The sequence below is a fragment of the Asterias rubens genome, unplaced genomic scaffold (genome assembly GCF_902459465.1).
Source record: "Asterias rubens unplaced genomic scaffold, eAstRub1.3, whole genome shotgun sequence".
NCBI lineage: Eukaryota > Metazoa > Echinodermata > Asteroidea > Forcipulatida > Asteriidae > Asterias > Asterias rubens.
In genome coordinates this window covers 6,305-27,605 of record NW_022985751.1, presented here as the reverse complement: position 1 = coordinate 27,605, position 21,301 = coordinate 6,305, and the positions used below count along the sequence as shown (strand labels likewise).

Below are 21,301 nucleotides of genomic sequence, written 5' to 3'. Positions count from 1 at the left end.
ACAAATTGTACATGTGACATGGTATTTCGGCTGGTAACCATATTCTGGTAAGCATATTGTACTTTTTGTGCTTAATCAGCTCTATGAAATTGGGCTCAGATTTGACCACTAATTCGACACTTGATTGGACAGCTATCACTTGTAGTAAATTAATTATTAATGATCATTCTTACGATGAAGCTTGACACTCGAGTACAAATCACAAGAATATACCTCTTTGAGGTAATGGGTACATTGAAGTATGTTAAATAATCAAATGTGCAAGCCAACTGTTCAACCTACTGGATGGACTGCCTTGAGCCCTGTTCACACTGTATATCTTATCCCAGTGGAACACAGCCCTGGGAAGCCCAGAACTGTTTTTCACCCCAGGGGTACCCCAGAACTGTTTTTCACCCCAGGGGTACCCCATGGTACTTTCACACTGTGTCCCAATTATACAGGGTTGCATGATTCAAGAATACCCAGGCCTGCACTTACCCCTACTCCGGAGCAAGGGTGGCTATCCCCAGGGTATGGCCATTTGCCAGGGCAGACAGAGGGTGAAGCAATCATAGTGTGAAATATTGATTGTATAGATTTTGATTGTACAGTGCTTTAAAGCAATGCCGGCACTGCTTCTTTTGAATTTGCAGAGTGAAATCCCTTAAAATGGCCATTACAAATTAACAACTTTGGTCACAATTTTCTATCATCAAGCAATGTATAAGCTATATTACACAATTAAACTCCCAGAAATGTTTTCTTAAAAAGTAGGAACTGCTGGATGATCAGTTGGTGTGTAGATGGCAACATCTACAGGACAGGTTCAGAAACTTCTGTAGAATTCTTAATGCATCACAACACAGACTCGATGCATAAATGATTTAAAAATACCTTATTGCGGTACACTCGACCACAAAACAATCAAACTGATTTAGAAACTGCTTATTTACCTTCAGGTAGAACAGACAATCCCACAAGACATTCACTGACCAATCTGGCTGGGTATTTGATAAATGTCTACATGCTGCAAGTGGTATTTCTGCATACTGCATAGTTGTGCGGTAAACAAAAAAGATGGTACTCTTTTCACTGTGTGATGTCATTTTACAACAAAACTTGAGCAAGTTTTCGGCGAGTCTCAAAATTACATCTTGCTTACAGTGATTATTTGCAGACGATAGCCTGAACTCTGATACCAGATATATTTTTGCTATCTGGTGAGGTTTGTGGTAGCACCATGTGTAAATCTCGTTTGAGTAGTGTTGTTTCTGAAAAGAACCGGTGGTTGACAACTCTAAGTTTCAATCAGTATGCTCTGAACGTCTTCTTTTGTCAAAGAAAAATCGCTGAAGACGATCAGAGCAAACTCAGAACCAACAATACTGAAAAAAGATTTACACATGGTGCTACCGCAAACCTTACCTGATTAGTCTCCCACCATGCAAAGTTTCAAATCCTACATTATTGATATCAATGTTTTTGATAATAATATACTGTCATCAGTTAACTTTATCTTCAGCCTTGAACACTGAGGAGTCGTGAGTCACTCTGACCAGGGGAACCTTGTGTTGGGGGTCCCTAGGAACCACAAGGGGGGTTTGGGGTCCCTAGGAACCACAAGGGGGGTTTTGTTACTACAGCAGCCAGGAAATCCCCAGGTGCAATTTACCAAAGACACATGATTCTAAATGAACACCCCCCCCCCCCAAACACCCACTCTCGCTAGTAACTGTCATATTGCGTAACTGTCATATTGCTGTCATTTCCTCTCCCGATGACGTGACTTCAAACCAATGATGACACTTGGCCCCGAATGTCAAATGTGTGAACTTGATTTGGTGCCAAGAGAGTGAGTCTGACATTGTTCTGAGAGGTACATTACAGTGGTGCAACCATTATCAAACACTACCATCTGTGTGGCCAAGTGAAGATAACAAAGCACTAGGGTAGTTTATGTCTTGAGCAAGTGCCGAGTCATAATAGACCTTTCTATTGCAACGTCACAGCCCCAATTTTTTCAAAACAATGGAAAGCCACAAATGCAAATCAAAAACAGATAGCTACTGTTTGTAATAATGTTACAAAAATATTCAAATGTAGTGTTGAATTTGTTGGAAACAAAGCAAACAATTGTGGAAGGTGTTTTCGTTTGAAAGTTTGATAAATATTGAATTCGGTTTCTGATGTCAATTAATAGATTGAGTGTTTTAACAAACATTTGCCCACCCATACATGCCTACCAGAGCGCAACAATGGAAAGGTCTGTACACACTCAGTGTATCATACACGCCCAAAGATGCCATCTCTAGCAGTTTCATTCAACAATTCCACAAACCCAACTCATCAAATGGCTCCCTCTGCAATAAGCCACTTCATGAATATGAAGTTTTGAACACCAATTACATGCAACCCATTTCAAAGAAGCCAGGTCTTTGGCCTTATATAACATGCCATGGGCTCTGTTTGCCCTGGTCTTGGCCATAGTGCCCCTTCAAAGATTTTCTAGTGGAAGTGCCCTTTTGTAAAATGAAAGTGGCCTCCTCAAAGATGAAATTCCAGGCCTGAACAAGGTGCTGTTTTTGTTTCTGACAATATATCTTTTTGTCAAATTCTTTCAAATGGGATGGCAGTATTAAGTTTGGTTCTACCCATATACAACGATGTGTATTAGCAGTATAGGCAACTTGAGTGGGATTTGAACCCCCAACCTTTGCAATTCTAGAGCAGTGTCAAACCAATTAGACCACTGTGATTGCCTGGTAGCTTAAGGCAGTTCAAATCCTTTATGTTAGCAGCGGGTACCACAACAAATGACAGTAATTTGTTTCTCAGCCAACCGATCAACTACAATGTTTGTTGACTCACCTCAACTAAGACAGACAATCTCATTGAAAAATCCCTCATACTAAGTACTTCCTGTTATGGGCACTCATTGTGTTTTTACTGTGCCACAGATCCTAACTTGATTATAGCAATGTTGAATCAGTGATGGGGCGAGGGGAAGGGGGAGGGGTTGAGGTTTGTAGAGATTTCACTCACCCGTCATAAGCTCCGCTGACAATGCGCTTGTTGTCAAAGCGAATGCATCGCACTAGTTCTTCATGACCTTCTAAGACTCTTAAACATGCACCGCATTCGATGTCCCATAACCTGAAATGAAGACAACACAATTATAACATCAATGTAACAATAATAATATTATTAATCAGTATTTATACAGCGCTTTATACACCTGAAGGGCTTCTCAGCGCTTAAACATACAGAATTTCCTGCAAGATGTGGAATTACGTTTGAATTATGAGATCTACTCCTTTTAACATAGCACCATGTAATGGCTTACAAGGTGCTTTGTTAACGAAAAAGAGCCTTTATTGAAGGCAAGATACTATAGCCCCGTTTTCTTCAGAACAAAAGTTGACACACAAAAATTGCAATCTCCATAAAATGTATCAGATTTTATGCTGTCTCCCCAATCATGCCTGCAGAAAGTCCAGGCTCTGTTGAGTCAACTCACTACCACCTGTACGTATTGCAGATAGGTTGAAAATAACGCCTGGAGTATTTGTGTGGCGCATTAGAAAAAAAAAAGAGGTTTTCAAAAGTGATTCACTCCAATTGTGAGATGAGGTCACTGTAATCATACTGGGATCCCTGCCAAAATTTGTGTCATGTTGAGAAAGAATCGAAAAGCATGCCACAGTAAGTCTCTGACGACAGACGAGATTGTTTATTTTGTTTATGCAACTCACTTCTATGGAAACCGTATTGTGCTCACTAAATACCTAGAGTGACAATACATAGCATTTTGGCTGCTATCTCTGTTCTTAGTCCCAGCAGAAGGCAAAGGTGTATGTTTGGTAATCAAATTAATTTGGTTAGAAGCCTACAGCAGCTTTCAATGATATAAAGTATTTTGAGGAACATTTCACTTTGAAGTAATGTGGTTATGTAAAAAGTTATAAGTTTTTATGCCACAAAAATTGAAACTGAGAAGCGTTATGGTCATGACAGAAATGCCAAAAGACACTTGACCATAATTGCTTCGTCAACAAATTGTGACGCATTCTGCTCTACGAGCCAGACTCCTTGAAGATGATGCCCATGCCTACATTATGTGAAGGGGTAACCCTGGTTCAGCCGCAGGAGTAGATGGCCACAGGCCCCTGGTAAGAGTTGATTAAGGTCGGAAGCCAACATCAGTTAATGTGTAGCCCTCAAATTGAAGCAGCTGTCTGTGGCCTTGTGATGCTATAAAATCTCTCATCAAAATACCAAATAAATAAACAAATAAAAAACAAAACAAAGATATATTGACTTGACTAACCTGATTGTGTTATCTGATGAACCACTGACCACCAATCTATCTCTGTATTGTAGGCAAGCAATACCTCGTCTGTGGCCGTTCAATGTCCGAACAAATTCACACGTTGATGTGTTCCATACCTACATGTATCAATGTCCAAACAAAAGTTTAATTTGGTACAAAAACGAAAGTGACTGATAATGAGAAGTCGACTTCCTAACCTTCTGTCCAGGTAGCAGTTAATAAGCAGGACAGTTCTTTTCTTCACCTAGTAATTATATTCTGCAAAAATGCACTCACATATTATGTACTCAATATTTGTATAAAAAGCCTAATATAAATAGCACAAAATTAACCACAAAACATTTACTTTGATGTTGTTTTAATTAAAAACAGACACACTGAGTTTGACCACATTGACCAGACCCTCCTATCACAATTCCCAAAGAGAATTTATACAATACAAAATTGAAAGACATTTATCAGTCTCAAAGTCAACATTTGAAGAAAAACAGAAGAGCAACTGGACTTAAATCACTGGCCTCGGCCCAGCGGTCTTGTGTAAATTTTCAAGCCCTGACTAGGCATTCTGTATTGAGAAGAGGAATAATCATGTTACCAAAACAAAACAATTGTTGCACGCTGTGATTTGGGGTCCATGGGTTTTGTACACCCTCGGTGGAAATTTTCTGCCTCGGGTGTACAAAACGCCATGGACGCCGTCACAGCGTGCAACAATTGTTTAATGGTATGAAGAACACATCAGTAGATGACTTACCAGGTACCATTGCTGTGGAAACTTAGGATCGTTAAACGGTGGCACGTAATCACTTCCTGTCGCATCGTGGGGCACGGCCTTCGCATCACGCTTCACGTGAAACAGAGTTTCTTGCTGCTCAACCCATAACACCTGAAAGAAGAAAAAAGATCAAGAATTTAATGGAAACATCAGGCCTCTGTTGTCCCTGGTCTTGGCCTTGGTGCCCTTAGAAAGTTTCAATACAACTCAATGTGCCCTTTGGAAAATGACAGTGGCCTTGCCCTTTCAAATGGAACAGAGTTTCTTGCTGTTCAACCCACAACACCTGTAAGAAGAAACAAAATCAAAAAATGTTATGGAAAATATCAGGCCTTGAACTACTTGCAGGCCGCGGAGGCTATGGCCTCTGTTGCCCTTGGTGTGGGCCTTGGTGCCCCTTTCAACAGTTTCCCATTGACTTTAAGATTTTCCAATGAAAGTGCCCTTTAGTAAATAAAAGTGGCATTGCCCTTTCAACAGGCCAAAAATTTGTTGTGCTTCTTGTGGAACGGCCAAAGACAACTTCGGACTAGAACAGTGTTTACTACCACTGAGTTCAAAAAAGTTGACAACTGGGCAGTCCTGAAAAATTCTCTTGTGGTCATTGCTCCTGCATGAGTGCTCCTAGCTCAAAAATGGAAAGGGAGGACCCCTCGATAATGTCTCCTGCTCCCACTGGAAATCGCTTGGCAAAGTCATTTTTATAAATCGCTCAAAATGGAAAGGGGGGACCTCTCGATAATGCTCGCTTTTTCCCAATCTTGACAATTCTTGCATGTAGGTTGACACGATGGGTACAAAACAGGCAGCCTGCAATTCCAAAAGATTTGAAAGTAAGCTTTAAAAAAAAATTAATCATTGCCCAGACTTTTCATCCAAAATTGACAAATCTTTGAACGAACAATAAACATATGGACCCCAAATAACCTTCATTTGATTGTCGACTTTTTTGTAGAAATTAACAATTTCCTCATAGGGTGCCCTTTAACAAGGAAAAAATGCCTTGGTGCCCTTGCTCTTTCAAAAACGAAGCATACAGGCCTGACATGTGTACAGTGTGAAATTATTCTGAACTCAAGAAAACATTTTTTTGGGAGGATGGTCCGGTACAAGTATGTGTGGATATCAGCCCAACCTCAAACAAAACTGAGATTGCAACCCACAAAACAAATAGGGTCTAGTGTTCACTAAAGACAGTTTAAACATTGATTTCTTTTACTCTAATCCTGTGAAAAGACCGATGGATTATTTGCCCTTTCACTACACGGTTAGAGTACACAGCAACATCCTACACAGACCAAGAATGTTTGTCACCAAGCAAATACAGAAATACTCATGGTTATGGGCCTGTTTTCCACAGATCTGCTAAGCATTGCAGGGCTCGAAATTAGCACTGGATCGCAGGCCGAGGCAAGTGATTTTAGCGTCGATCAAGTTAACATACAAATGTACAAGTCTTGTGTTTTTTTAATAATAACTTCATTTTCAATTTAAAAACTGATACAAAATGTTTACTTCTGTCAAGTATTGAAGTACTTCACCAGCTGTACATCACTAATAAGAAAAATGACATATAGCCTAAATCTTCTGAAATGTGAAACTGAGTAAATAGGCCTATACGTGTTTTTCTCATTGTGATTCTGGTCAATTTTTTGTAACAAATTATCTGGTCCAGTAAATGTTTTGAGCTACAAATCCTGCAGTCATGTGTACTTGTTCCTAAATGAAATTCGAGCCACCAACATAGGGCTAGACAGCTCAGTTGGTAGAGCGCTGGCACGTTAATACGGAGGTCCTTGGTTTGAGTCCCACTCTAGTCAATTTTTCTCAGTTGTTCAACCCCAAAGTCAAGTCTTTTATAAACTAACCTTTTTAACAAACGTGAAACCATATTCCTCTGCTACGTCTCTAGCGATTCTTTCTCCGCCCTCTATCTCCACCGCCCACTCATTGTGAAAGACACGCCCCTTCTCTTCTTGAGATGCTGTCGCTCCTCCCTCATGTCCAAGGAGGACCACTAGAAGTAGACACAGAGGTAGTGTGAATTGCGTCATCTTCTTTGCTAAAAAAATAGAATTTAAATACAAAACATAAATTATACTGTAGAAAATTGAAAGACTCTAACAAATTCTAACTGAAATTCACTTCAACAAAATTGTTAAATGCACAATCTGTGATAGAAGTAGGGCCTGGATCAAAATAATGTTGGGTAAAGGGCCCAATTTCATGGCTCTGCTTACCGTAATCAAGGAATCTTCGCTTACGGAAGCAGGGAATTCTTTGCTTACGGCAAGCGTATTTCACAGGTTAGCGTCGAATTTTGGCTTCTGCGCGTGCATACTCCACGTTACTAGGCATTCTACGCTTACAAGGCTAGCGCAGAAATTCGGCGCTTACATGTAAGCGAGGAATCGTGATTGTAAGCGCAGAATTCGGCGGTTAGCAGAGCCATGAAATTGGGCCCAGGTAGATCCCTGATTCCCAACTATGGGCAGACATGGCGCAGTCCAAACTGTTGTTATTGGGCCAATCTTTCCCAATTTGGCAAGTTTACCCCAAGATGAATGAGGTTGGTTCCGCTACAGGAGACACAGCAAAACAAACATCAGTCATACTATTTACTATGTACCCTAAAGACAAAGTAGAATTTAGAAACCTTGTTGTTGGGCCTCTCATGTTATCAGTCTTATCATAAGTTACCATTTACAATATCATGGTGACTATAAGACAGATGACTAAGAGAGCCACAAGTGCCCAACAAGGTGGGCTAACTGGAACAGTAGGAGAAATACATTGTAGTAGGAATGTCGTGGCCGAGCGGTTAAGAGCACCGGATTCAATCGCTTGTGTTTGACCAGCAGATTGTGGGTTCGAATCCCGGTCGTGACACTTGCTACGTAAAATTGGGGAGGTAGTGCTTTCGCTCTACCAGACAGGCTTCGGATTGGTGAAACCCAAGCCTACATCGCCCTCTGGAATAAAATAGTTGTAGCCCACACCTTGAAGTGGCCTTCAGGACTTGTGTGTCTGTGCGACTTGCGTAACAAAATTAACAAATCATTGACACATCCCAACTAATAATGAGGCCGATTTCAAATGAAAAGGCTGGTCAATTTTATAGTTTGGAAGTATAATGCAGAGCAATTCATTAATAGCACCAATAACTATATACAAATACATTAAATACCATGGATGGTGAGGAAGTGATCAGAGTGCCAAATAATTGGTAAATTTGAACAAAATGGTCAACAATTATTAGGCTAAAGCAGTGCTAGCATTTTACAAATGATGATTTCGTACTGTAGTGTTAGTCTGTTAGTTAGGCAAATTCATTCATTCCAAAAAGATAGTCTTTAGATTAGACTTTAGCAAAAAGCACATTGTGTTGTTATTGTTGAAATGTATCCATTAAATTAAAACTATAAAAACTTACAAATAAACAAAACAACCAACTTACTTTTAAATTATAAAATTAAAATTAATTTCAACTTGAAATTCAAGTAAAAGATACAATTAATTTTATAAAATGTAAATAATAAAACAATGTATTGACACCTTAGATTCAGTATTCTCAACAAATATTTTGCTTTAGAGAAACATTAATGAATACTATCAAACTAACCATGGACTAACTGACTCTTTCGAGACCGTAACTCACTCACCTCAGTAGTCACACAGCCAGGCGGGCTCCACGGCCCGTTTGACGGCAGCAGAGTCTCCCCGTCCCCACCCACACAACCTGGGTCGTCGGGACCGTGATGCTCAACCAACTCTTCCTCAACTGAGTCTTACAAAATCATCGTTTTTGTTTAAGAAATACGTGCTGAAAGAAGCTAGTCTTGTGTTTGTTTTACTTGTGTCAAACTGGAGCGCTGAAAATGAGATTTTATGAGAAAAAAAAAATCCAGTATTTTTAGCCCGCAACATGGTGCCTTCACACTCAACAACAACAGCAACAGAGAGAAACATACCAAGTGTGACCGTAGAGGGAGCACATCCGTCCCCATCCATCCATCCTTCTACCAAAAATCCTGATCTTAAACTCCAAGACTCATCCTCGGTTGGTAATACTACACTCATCATAGCAGTTATCACTGCTGTCTTATTGATGCTGGTCATCTCATTTCTTATCTACTGTCTCGTCTTCAAAAGACAATCCAAAGCGACACACAACACACGTTCTGCATCTACACCTCAAGATGATGGAGGAGAAAGTGATGCAGACGGGATATCAGAAACCCAACTGCACGGAGACACTCCGAGGTGTGATCAAGAAAATGAGCACACTAGCTCTGCAGACGAGAGGTCAGTTAAATCCCCAAGAGAAACAGTTACTGTTACAGTAATGACATTGAGGAATTATAAAGAGTGAAACAAAAATAACTGCTCAGTATTTTATCACTTAATTTACATAAAGAAAATAATCATATAAAATTTAAAGGCATAGAACACTATCGGTAAATACTCAAAATAATTGTTAGCATACAAACTTACTTGGTAATAAGCGATGCTGTTGATAGTATAACAAATTGTGTCAAACGGCTCCCTGTGAAGTAACGTAGTTTTCGAGAAAGAAGTAACTTTCCACGAATTTGATTTCGAGACCTCGGAGTTAGATGTCGAGGTCCCGAAATCAAGCATCTGAAAGCACACCTTCGTGTGACAAGGTTTTTTTTTTATTCGTTCATTATTATCTCGTAAATTCGACGACCAATTGAATTCAAATTTTCACAGGTTTGTTATTTTGTGTATAGTTATGTTGAGATACACCTCGTGAGAAAACTGGTCTTCGACAATTAGCAATAGTGGCCAGTGTCTAATATTAAAAAATATTTATCAAAAATAATGTTCTTTAGTGGTATCACCCAATCTAAAATCAGAATTGGGGAGAGACATTTTAAGTATTGAGGGCTGCACTGGACCTTGTCTTGATAAAACAAAAGTATAACTACAAGGAAGTAAACGTGAAGTTAACGACGAACTAACAAAATCAAATAATACCCAAGAAACTCATTATTTGTATTGGATCATTCCATAATACTCAGAAGAAGAATGAAACTTTAAAGGGAACTGTTTACGTCTGGTAAACCCTCTTTAAGGCAGTGGACACTATTGGTAATTACTCAAAATAATTATTAGCATAAGACCTTTCTTGGTAACGAGTAATGGAGAGAGGTTGATAGTATAAAACATTGTGAGAAACGGCTCCCTTTGAAGTAACGTAGTTTTCGAGAAAGAAGTAATTTTCCAGGAATTTGATTTCGAGACCTCAAGTTTAGAATTTGAAAGCACACAACTTCGTGTGACAAGGGTGTTTTTTCTTTCATTATTATCTCGCAACTTCGACGACCAATTGAGCTAATATTTTCACAGGTTTGTTATTTTATGCATATGTGCAGATACACCAAGTGAGAAGACTGGTCTTTGACAATTACCAATAGTGTCCATTGTCTTTAAAGGAATTGTACTGGATTATTGATAACTTTACTCAGATAAATAAAACTTAAAGGGTAGGTTTACGTTTGGTAATCCCTCTTAAAATTCGTGACACTATAAAAAACTGTTGGAATAGAAGCTTATATACAGCAGCTTTTAATAGTATAAAGCATTTAGAAACGTTTTTATTTATACTTCGAAGTAATGTGGTTCGTAAAAACGACTATTTGTTATGACCCAACATTTGTATCTGAGAAGCGCTACTGCAGTGATGCTTCTCAGAATGTGTATTCCAAGTAGTGATATTGTTGTTTGTTTTTTTCTGCGGGGACAAAATTCGATCCGGATTTTGTTGTGATATCTCAAAAATGCGACATTAATTTTCAGCTGATGGTAGTTTTGCTATATGCATCACATTAGAATTAAAACGATCAAAATGTGAACTCTGTTTACAATAAGTGTGACCTTGTACATTATGTGAGTATTCTGGCAGGCAAGATACTGCACTGGTCCTATGGGAAAGTTGAAATTTTGTGTCATAATTTCCACATAAATCCAAGAGTTATGAAAGTAAAAGCTGGACAAATTTTGAGATGTGCCCCCTTTCGTCATATCAAAAGTTGATAGGAATTAAGACAGTGCAATTTCCATAAAATATAAGATTTGATGTTTTCTTTCATTGAACTGTGTACAAATCGTGCTTGTAGGAAGTCAAAGGCTCTGTGGCTTTTTTTGTAAACATGTGATGTCACAGGTCACATCGTCTATTGTTCCAAAAACCAAGTGTATACTTGCCCAAAACGAAGAAATAGCAAAAATAAAAAGCTCAAATGGCTCAAATTGCACTTGTATATAAATAAAACAAAAATCACTATAAAAAATCATTGATTATCTTTGAATTATTAGAATGTTCCATGATTAATAAAGAAACAAAGATGTTTATTAAATCAGTTCAGTGTTTTGGGGCGTTTCTTGATTTAGTTACAAAGAAGGAAGTTAAGGAAAACAAAAGACAAACCCTAGACCATTGAGGTTGCCAAAAAGTCTTATAACTTCCTTTACATGTCCTCTACATTTTGGATGAAACCAGTTCCTTATTTATTGTTTTATTAATTAATTAATTAAATGCACTGGTTATTTAAAATATTTCTTTCTGAAGTCATTTGCATGTTTGCGGTTATAGGAAGCTGCTTGTCATTTGCAAATGAAACCAGTTCCTTAAAGGCAATGGACGCTATTGGTAATTGTCAAAAACTAGCCTTCACAATTGGTGTATCTCAACATATGCATCAAATAACTTACCTGTGAAAATTTGAGCTCAATCGGTCATCGAAGTTGCGAGATAATAATGAAAGAAGAAAAAACCTTGTCACACGAAGTTGTGTGCGTTTAGATGGTTGATTTCGAGACCTCTAGTTCTATATCTGAGGTCTCGAAATCAAATTCGTGGAAAACTACTTCTTTCTCGAAAACTATGGCACTTCAGAGGAAGCCGTTTGTAATGTTTTATGCTATCAACCTCTCCTCATTACTCGTCACAAAGAAAGGTTTTATGCTAATAATAATTTTGAGTAATTACCATTAGTGTCCACTGCCTTTAATTGAAGTTTCAATAATTAATTAAAGGTACTGAACACTATTGGCTATTAGCATTAAAAACATTACTTGGTAACGAGCAACGAAGAGCTAATGATATTACAAAACATTGTGAGAAACGGCTCCCTCTGAAGTGACGTATTTTTTTTTTTAGAATTGTCTCACTCAAATAATAAAAGACTTTATTATGCATCTGAAAGCACACAAAGTAATGCAACAAGGACAGTTTGTCTTATATTCTCTTGCAAATTCGATGACAAATTGAGCCTAAATTTTCTCAGTTTGTTAATATGCATTAAGGCCTATGTTGGAATACACCAATTGGGAATAGGGGTCTTTACCAAACGGGTCCAGTGCCTTTTAAACCGAGACCCGGTTAAAAGAAAAAGAAAATAAAAGAAGGAAAAAAAACCCGATAACTCTCAAGCAACAATATAGAAGAACGATTTGTAGCTTTTTTCGATGGAAATAAACACAACAATAATATGCTCAGAATCAGAGATCGGCACTGTGGTATTTTGCAGGTTGTCTTTTATCTAATTTTTATGCATCTCTGAAGTACAACTAAGGCTGTTTAATATCGCCATCAAAAGAAGACGATTTTAAAGAAACCATACAACCTTAATTTTTCAACCTCGGCCTCGTGTTTTTTAATTTTGAAGATAAGTATTTACAAAATTTCAGGTTTTTAGGCGTTTTTGCCTCCTACAAAGAAGTAAGTATAATGAACGAAGAAACACAAACTATGTAGACAAGTCTTAAATCCTAAACGAGCTTTCTTCACCAAAGCTGTATTTTCTGAAATCCTTTTCAGGTGTCATGTTTATTTAAGGTGTTTTGCTTTTAACCTACAAGGAAGGAAGTGAACAAAAACAAAAAGGAAAACTAAGAAACATCTGGGGAGAAAACAAGCTTTCGTTATCAACGCTGTACTTTCTGAAGTCATGCATGTTTGAGGTTGTATGAAGCTGGTTGTCAATTTGCAAGTTTAGTTTAAAGTTGACGAGAGAGTCGTTAAGATCTCTGGTTTTCCATATCAATGTGGAGACAGCAGCTTACTGTTATTTTATCGCTCATTCTACACGTATCAACAGCTATAATGTTTCTGATCATTCTTGTTATGACTTTGATCTGTGGGTCAACGCCTGTATTGGCTTTAAATAACAATAGCTGGCATAAAAACTCCTGGATCTACGGCCGACAGGACTGACATTATGATTCCATACCGACCACCAACGATACTGTCCGAATGACGACAACACGTTCGGATCATTTCGGATAACTTCGAGAAGAAGGAATTCCTCCTTTTTGGTTACGTGTTTTTGGGTGATACCGGACCCTAAATTCGACAGAGCCTAGTCGGAGATTTTGGGGTCTGGGAACCAGACTACTTGATTTCGAGACCTAAAATTCAAAATCTAATTTTGAGGTCTATTAAAGGAAAAGTACACGTTTGGTAATTACTCAAAAGAAATATTAACTTAAAAACTGACTTGGTAACGAGCATTGGAGAGCTGTTGATAGTGTAAAACATTGTGGGAAACGACTTCATCTGAAATAACGTAGTTTATGAGAAAGAGGTAATTTCTCACTAAAATAATAAAAGACTTCTAGCTAGTAGTCTTTTATTCCCATTTGAAAGCACAAAAATTCGTCCAACAAGGGTGTTTTTTCTTTCATCATTTTCTCGCAACTTCGATGACCGATTGAGCCCAAATTTTCACAGGCTTGTTATTGTATGCTTATGATGGGATACACCAATTGAGAACACGGGTCTTTGACAATTACCAAACGTGTACAGTGCCTTTAATCAAATTCGTGGAAAAAAAAATTGTTTTCTTGAAAACTACGTTACTTCTGAGGGAGCTGTTTCTCAAATTGTGTTATACTATCAACCTCTCCCCATAACTCATTACCAAGAAAGTTTTTATGCTAATAATTATTTTGAGTAATTACCAACAGTGTTCATTGCCTTTAATTTCAGCACTACTAATTACCAACAGTGTTCATTGCCATTAAATTCAGCACTTAATTTTGTCTGCCACCCACAGGTCACAAACAGGTACAATTATTACATTTTATTCATGCCTTTATTTGTTCATTTACTTTCCCGATGACTTTTGACGAGTTGTGCTCATCTTGATTAAACAGAGTATGCTTGAAATGTTTCAGGTCATTAACACATGAATCTCAACACCCCGGTGCAAGGCGTGTCATTCCACAAGCGGCCATAACGCATCTCCACACAAGACCCTTTTACCGCTTCAATTATTTTGACCATGAAGTCTTGGCTCATACGCCAGTTGGGAGTGGTCTGCCAAGGCGTGACAAACTCTGACAGTATACAGTTCAGCTTCATCAAAGGTCTTATCATCCGTCACAAGAAGGTAGCAATGATCACCAAAATTTGTCTATGGACTGATGCAGGACATGCATGGAAATACAATCAGGAAATGCATCTGAAGGAGAGCTCAAACAGTGAAGTTTGCCGCCATTTTGAGCGCCGAGTGATAGCGTCTGAACACGGCAGGACGTGTCTAACTCAGCAAGTGGTAAGCTGTTGTACGCCGTACCCCCACCTGTCTATAATGGGTGCGTTCGTTTAGCTTCCCCGGGTCGATCCCGGTGTGTGGCTTTTTTTTTGGTCCAGGACGAACGTGTGCAGATAATTACCCACGGTTGTCCTGTAAAAAAAAACGCCACACACCGGGGTTTACCCAGGGGTAAGCTAAACGAACGCACATATATACTATAATTTAATTGTATTGTAATGTATTTGATTTTTTTTCCGAAACGGGGAGGGTAAAATTGTAATAATAAATAACAATTAGTGAAGAAGTCATAAGGAAAGGAGTGTGAAAGGAACACGTTGCCTTGGATCGGTCGAGTTGGTCTTTGAAAAGCGTTTGTAACAGTTTGTTATAAAATGCATATATGGTTTAGAAAGATGTTTTAAAAGTAGAATACAGTGATCCACACACATTTGCTTCAAAATTGCGTGGTTTTCCTTATACTTTAAGAACTGACACGGTCGGCCATTAAATGGGAGTCAATTATTTTTTTACTCCCATAAACGGCCGGCCGTGTTTGTCGACAAGGTAAAAGGAAAACCACGCAATTTCGAGTAATACTTGTGTGGATCATTATATTCTATTTTTAAAATATCTTTCTAATCATATGCATTTTCTTAAAAAACGGTTACAAATGCTTTTCAAAGACCTACTCGGCCGATCCAAGGTAATGTGTAAAGCCTTGTTTACACAGTTTGATTTTTTAAACGGTAAATAAAAAGACATACTTTGCGACGCAATGAATAAATAATAATAGTAGTAACATAAAATTTATAAGGCGCGCAGTATCTGGAATAGATCGATTCAAAGGCGCCGGAAGCTAGTCAGCTGACAAATTAAACAGATGAGACTTGAGGTTGTGTTTGAAAGTAGAAAGATCAGGTGTGGCCCTCAGCTCGTCTGGCAAGGAATTCCAGAGACGCGGTGCGCAGCTGGAAAAGGCACGGTCTCCGTAATGTAGCAATTATAGCTTCATCAGGAGTGTCCATCAAAAACTGAAATCTATCTTCCCCACCAAGAATTTAAAAGTTATATTATTTATTAATAACATAAACCAACATAATATTCATAAGGTCGTTGTTTAATGGGCAATTTAAAGCAGAAAATGGATTTCTGTTTCAACATCAGGGCGACGATGCGGGCAATTCTTTTGGCTTGACTCTAACCTAATAAACCTCTCTATAGTTCAATAAGTAGCTAGTGTGAAGAGCATCTGAATTGGGCCAAACAATGGCGATATTATAATTAACACAACGTAAATAAAACTCAAACTCAAACTGGGTTTGAAGATACGGTATGTCCTGAGCTTATTCTTTTGGCCAGAATTAGTTCTATAGCCATTATGCAATCTATTGTACCAGTTAGATTTAAACACTGAACGTTCTACATTCCTTTGGCTATATAGATGGTACTGTACCTTTTAAACATGAGAAATACCGCTGTTTTGTGGCTAAGGCCTTGCGTTTGATCACAAAGGACCTTTCTCTGTGGTTGTACAGCATTGTTATCACCCAATTTCAAGCATATGTACAAAGGAAAACGACAAAATTCGTCCCGGAATAAATCGGGTGTACGTATAGTCCTGGTTCAAGACTCTCCTGGATTTGTAACAAGAGAGCGCGCTATCACCCCCAACGCGCTATCAACCACGAACCGCTATCACAGGAGAGTCTTGGCACATTCGTTAAATCTCCCTCAAAATCGGGGGGAAACATAATGCGCGTGCGTAGGTTTCCCGCAGAGTCCGCCCCCTTTTTTCTTTTTTTTTTTTTTTGGGGGGGGGGGGAGATTTCGGAGCACAGCCGCCTACTTTTAATTTTCGGTATCAAGAAGTCTGGAAGCCGCTCTAAAACTTTGAAATTTGAATTCAGGGACATGCCAGGATGACTTTTGATTTTTCTCTGTGCACAAAAATCCCGTAGGGAGGCTTGTTGAGTTCGTTTCGGAGCACAGCCGCCTACTTTTAACTTTCGGTATCAAGAAGTCTGGGAGCCGCTCTTAAACTTTGAAATTTGAATTCAGGGACATGCCAGGATGACGCAGGTCAAAACTGCGTCTCTCTATCGTTTTTAGTTCCAGAATGATTCAAAAGCATAGCTGAAAGTTTTTATAAGTCCGGGCTTTTTTTTCAAGGCATATATTTGTTTTCTCCAATAATGACCACATGCCGTGTGTTTCATGCATTAAATGTCCCAAATTTATGGGGTGTGTCGGGTGTACTCCCTGGCCTCTAGCGTCGCTTTGAAAATCCTCATAGCACTAATTTTTGTACGAGAGGAAAGCCCTTGAAATTGTCCATCCAATGGGTCTAAACTTGTTTAGATTGAGCAATGATTTTGGGTCAAATTGACCCGTTGTACTTTTGATTTTCTCTGTGCACAAAAATCCCGTAGGGAGGCTTGTTGAGTTCGTTTTAAAATATCTCTCTAATCATATGCATTCTATAACAAACGGTTTAATACGCTTTTCAAAGCTATAATTGCTACATTACACATCTTTTACAACAACGTAACATCAGACCAGGCCTTAGATCATCATCATCATCACACATACTCTATGTTCCCAAAACTCGTCTGGCAAGTTACGGAGACCGTGCCTTTTCCAGCTGCGCACCGCGTCTCTGGAATTCCTTGCCAGACGAGCTGAGGGCCACACCTGATATTCTCTCCGACAGCTCTGTGCACAAAACTCCCATAGTGGAGGTTGTTGAAATCGTTTCTGAGCAACCCCGCCTACTTGAGCTTTTTTCTATCAAGAAGTGTGCAAGTCGCCCTAAACCTTTAAGAAATGGACGCAGGAACATGCCAGGATGACTATGGTACAAACTGCATCTCCCTAGCATTTTTTGGTCCAGAGTTATTCCAGAGCATTGCTGAAAGTTTTTAATTGTCCGGGCCTATTTTTTGAATGACCCCCCCCCCTATTGTTGGTTGGAATCCTGACTGCGCCGTGTCTTTGTATACGTTGTATACACGCACAGTGTACGTCAATTTCTAATGGGTGCCTGCTCGCGCCGTCGCATCTGGCCCCGCCTTAAAAATCGTCAGAGCATTAAGTTTTGTACGAGAGGAAGCCCTTGAACATGGCAATCCTGTGGTGGTAAAATTTTGAAGATTGAGCATGATACTGGGATCGAAATTACCCGTTGTACATATTGTTTTTCTCTCCGACAGCTCTGTGCACAAAACTCCCATAGTGGAGGTTGTTGAAATCGTTTCTGAGCAACCCCGCTTAATTGAGGTTTTTTCTATCAAGAAGTGTGCAAGTCGCCCTAAACCTTTAACAAATGGATGCAGGGACATGCCACGATGACTAAGGTACAAACTGCATCTCTGTGGCATTTTTAGTTCCAGAGTTATTCCAGAGCATTGCTGAAAGTTTTTAATTGTCCGGGCCTATTTTTGAATGACTATTAGTTTTGGTTGGGTTCCCTGACTGCGCCGTGTGTTTGTGTACATTGTATACACGCACAGTGTACGTCAATTTCTAATGGGTGCCTGCTCACGCCGTCGCATCTAGCCCCGCCTTAAAAATCGTCAGAGCATTAAGTTTTGTACGAGAGGAAAGCCCTTGAACATGGCAATCCTGTGGTGGTAAAATTTTGAAGATTGAGCATGATACTGGGATCGAAATTACCCGTTGTACATATTGTTTTTCTCTCCGACAGCTCTGTGCACAAAACTCCCATAGTGGAGGTTGTTGAAATCGTTTCTGAGCAACCCCGCTTAATTGAGGTTTTTTCTATCAAGAAGTGTGCAAGTCGCCCTAAACCTTTAACAAATGGATGCAGGGACATGCCACGATGACTAAGGTACAAACTGCATCTCTGTGGCATTTTTAGTTCCAGAGTTATTCCAGAGCATTGCTGAAAGTTTTTAATTGTCCGGGCCTATTTTTTGAATGACTATTAGTTTTGGTTGGGTTCCCTGACTGCGCCGTGTGTTTGTGTACATTGTATACACGCACAGTGTACGTCAATTTCTAATGGGTGCCTGCTCACGCCGTCGCATCTAGCCCCGCCTTAAAAATCGTCAGAGCATTATGTTTTGTACGAGAGGAAAGCCCTTGAACATGGCAATCCTCTGGTGGTAAAATTTTGAAGATTGAGCATGATACTGGGATCGAAATTACCCGTTGTACATATTGTTTTTCTCTCCGACAGCTCTGTGCACAAAACTCCCATAGTGGAGGTTGTTGAAATCGTTTCTGAGCAACCCCGCCTACTTGAGGTTTTTTCTATCAAGAAGTGTGCAAGTCGCCCTAAACCTTTAAAAAATGGACGCAGGGAACATGCCAGGATGACTATGGTACAAACTGCATCTCCCTAGCATTTTTTAGTCCAGAGTTATTCCAGAGCATTGCTGAAAGTTTTTAATTGTCCGGGCCTATTTTTTGAATGACCCCCCCTATTGTTGGTTGGAATCCTGACTGCGCCGTGTCTTTGTTTACGTTGTATACACGCACAGTGTACGTCAATTTATAATGGGTGCCTGCTCACGCCGTCGCATCTAGCCCCGCCTTAAAAATCGTCAGAGCATTAAGTTTTGTACGAGAGGAAAGCCCTTGAACGTGGCAATCCTGTGGTGGTAACATTTTGAAGATTTTGAAGCTTGAGCATGATACTGGGATCGAAATTACCCATTGTACATTGTGTTTTTCTCTCCGACAGCTCTGTGCACAAAACTCCCATAGTGGAGGTTGTTGAAATCGTTTCTGAGCAACCCCGCTTACTTGAGCTTTTTTCTACCAAGAAGTGTGCAAGTCGCCCTAAACCTTTAACAAATGGATGCAGGGACATGCCACGATGACTAAGGTACAAACTGCATCTCTCTGGCTTTTTTAGTTCCAGAGTTATTCCAGAGCATTGCTGAAAGTTTTTAATTGTCCGGGCCTATTTTTTGAATGACTATTAGTTTTGGTTGGGTTCCCTGACTGCGCCGTGTGTTTGTGTACATTGTATACACGCACAGTGTACGTCAATTTCTAATGGGTGCCTGCTCACGCCGTCGCATCTAGCCCCGCCTTAAAAATCGTCAGAGCATTAAGTTTTGTACGAGAGGAAAGCCCTTGAACATGGCAATCCTGTGGTGGTAAAATTTTGAAGATTGAGCATGATACTGGGATCGAAATTACCCGTTGTACATATTGTTTTTCTCTCCGACAGCTCTGTGCACAAAACTCCCATAGTGGAGGTTGTTGAAATCGTTTCTGAGCAACCCCGCTTAATTGAGGTTTTTTTCTATCAAGAAGTGTGCAAGTCGCCCTAAACCTTTAACAAATGGATGCAGGGACATGCCACGATGACTAAGGTACAAACTGCATCTCTCTGGCATTTTTAGTTCCAGAGTTATTCCAGAGCATTGCTGAAAGTTTTTAATTGTCCGGGCCTATTTTTTGAATGACTATTAGTTTTGGTTGGGTTCCCTGACTGCGCCGTGTGTTTGTGTACATTGTATACACGCACAGTGTACGTCAATTTCTAATGGGTGCCTGCTCACGCCGTCGCATCTAGCCCCGCCTTAAAAATCGTCAGAGCATTAAGTTTTGTACGAGAGGAAAGCCCTTGAACATGGCAATCCTGTGGTGGTAAAATTTTGAAGATTGAGCATGATACTGGGATCGAAATTACCCGTTGTACATTTTGTTTTTCTCTCCGACAGCTCTGTGCACAAAACTCCCATAGTGGAGGTTGTTGAAATCGTTTCTGAGCAACCCCGCTTACTTGAGGTTTTTTCTATCAAGAAGTGTGCAAGTCGCCCTAAACCTTTAACAAATGGATGCAGGGACATGCCACGATGACTAAGGTACAAACTGCATCTCCTGGCATTTTTAGTTCCAGAGTTATTCCAGAGCATTGCTGAAAGTTTTTAATTGTCCGGGCCTATTTTTTGAATGACTATTAGTTTTGGTTGGGTTCCCTGACTGCGCCGTGTGTTTGTGTACATTGTATACACGCACAGTGTACGTCAATTTCTAATGGGTGCCTGCTCACGCCGTCGCATCTAGCCCCGCCTTAAAAATCGTCAGAGCATTAAGTTTTGTACGAGAGGAAAGCCCTTGAACATGGCAATCCTGTGGTGGTAAAATTTTGAAGATTGAGCATGATACTGGGATCGAAATTACCCGTTGTACATTTTGTTTTTCTCTCCGACAGCTCTGTGCACAAAACTCCCATAGTGGAGGTTGTTGAAATCGTTTCTGAGCAACCCCGCTTACTTGAGCTTTTTTCTATCAAGAAGTGTGCAAGTCGCCCTAAACCTTTAACAAATGGATGCAGGGACATGCCACGATGACTAAGGTACAAACTGCATCTCTCTGGCTTTTTTAGTTCCAGAGTTATTCCAGAGCATTGCTGAAAGTTTTTAATTGTCCGGGCCTATTTTTTGAATGACTATTAGTTTTGGTTGGGTTCCCTGACTGCGCCGTGTGTTTGTGTACATTGTATACACGCACAGTGTACGTCAATTTCTAATGGGTGCCTGCTCACGCCGTCGCATCTAGCCCCGCCTTAAAAATCGTCAGAGCATTATGTTTTGTACGAGAGGAAAGCCCTTGAACATGGCAATCCTCTGGTGGTAAAATTTTGAAGATTGAGCATGATACTGGGATCGA

General features: G+C 39.7%; 1 protein-coding gene across 1 annotated transcript; it reads right to left on the bottom strand.

Annotated features, from left to right (window-relative positions):
- Positions 1–2,049: 2,049 nt before the first annotated feature.
- On the bottom strand, positions 2,050–8,857 carry LOC117306631 (set1 complex component swd3-like). The gene is made up of 5 exons (XM_033791117.1): positions 8,710–8,857; positions 6,956–7,149; positions 5,067–5,198; positions 4,310–4,428; positions 2,050–3,135 (listed from the first exon to the last, which is right to left on the bottom strand). Exons 2-5 carry the CDS (start codon positions 7,139–7,141, stop codon positions 3,021–3,023), a joined length of 552 nt encoding a protein of 183 aa, XP_033647008.1. The 5' UTR covers positions 7,142–7,149; positions 8,710–8,857; the 3' UTR covers positions 2,050–3,020.
- Positions 8,858–21,301: the final 12,444 nt, after the last annotated feature.

What these genes read in the sequence shown, in the direction of transcription:
- LOC117306631 (XM_033791117.1), bottom strand. Translation starts at nt 7,141, where the DNA reads ATGACGCAATTCACACTACCTCTGTGTCTACTTCTAGTGGTCCTCCTT. An exon ending in GTTTCACGTTTGTTAAAAAG is followed by an intron (nt 5,199 to 6,955) that starts GTTAGTTTATAA and finishes TTCTTCTTTCAG; the next exon opens with GTGTTATGGGTTGAGCAGCA. An exon ending in TCATCAGATAACACAATCAG is followed by an intron (nt 3,136 to 4,309) that starts GTTAGTCAAGTC and finishes TCTTCATTTCAG; the next exon opens with GTTATGGGACATCGAATGCG.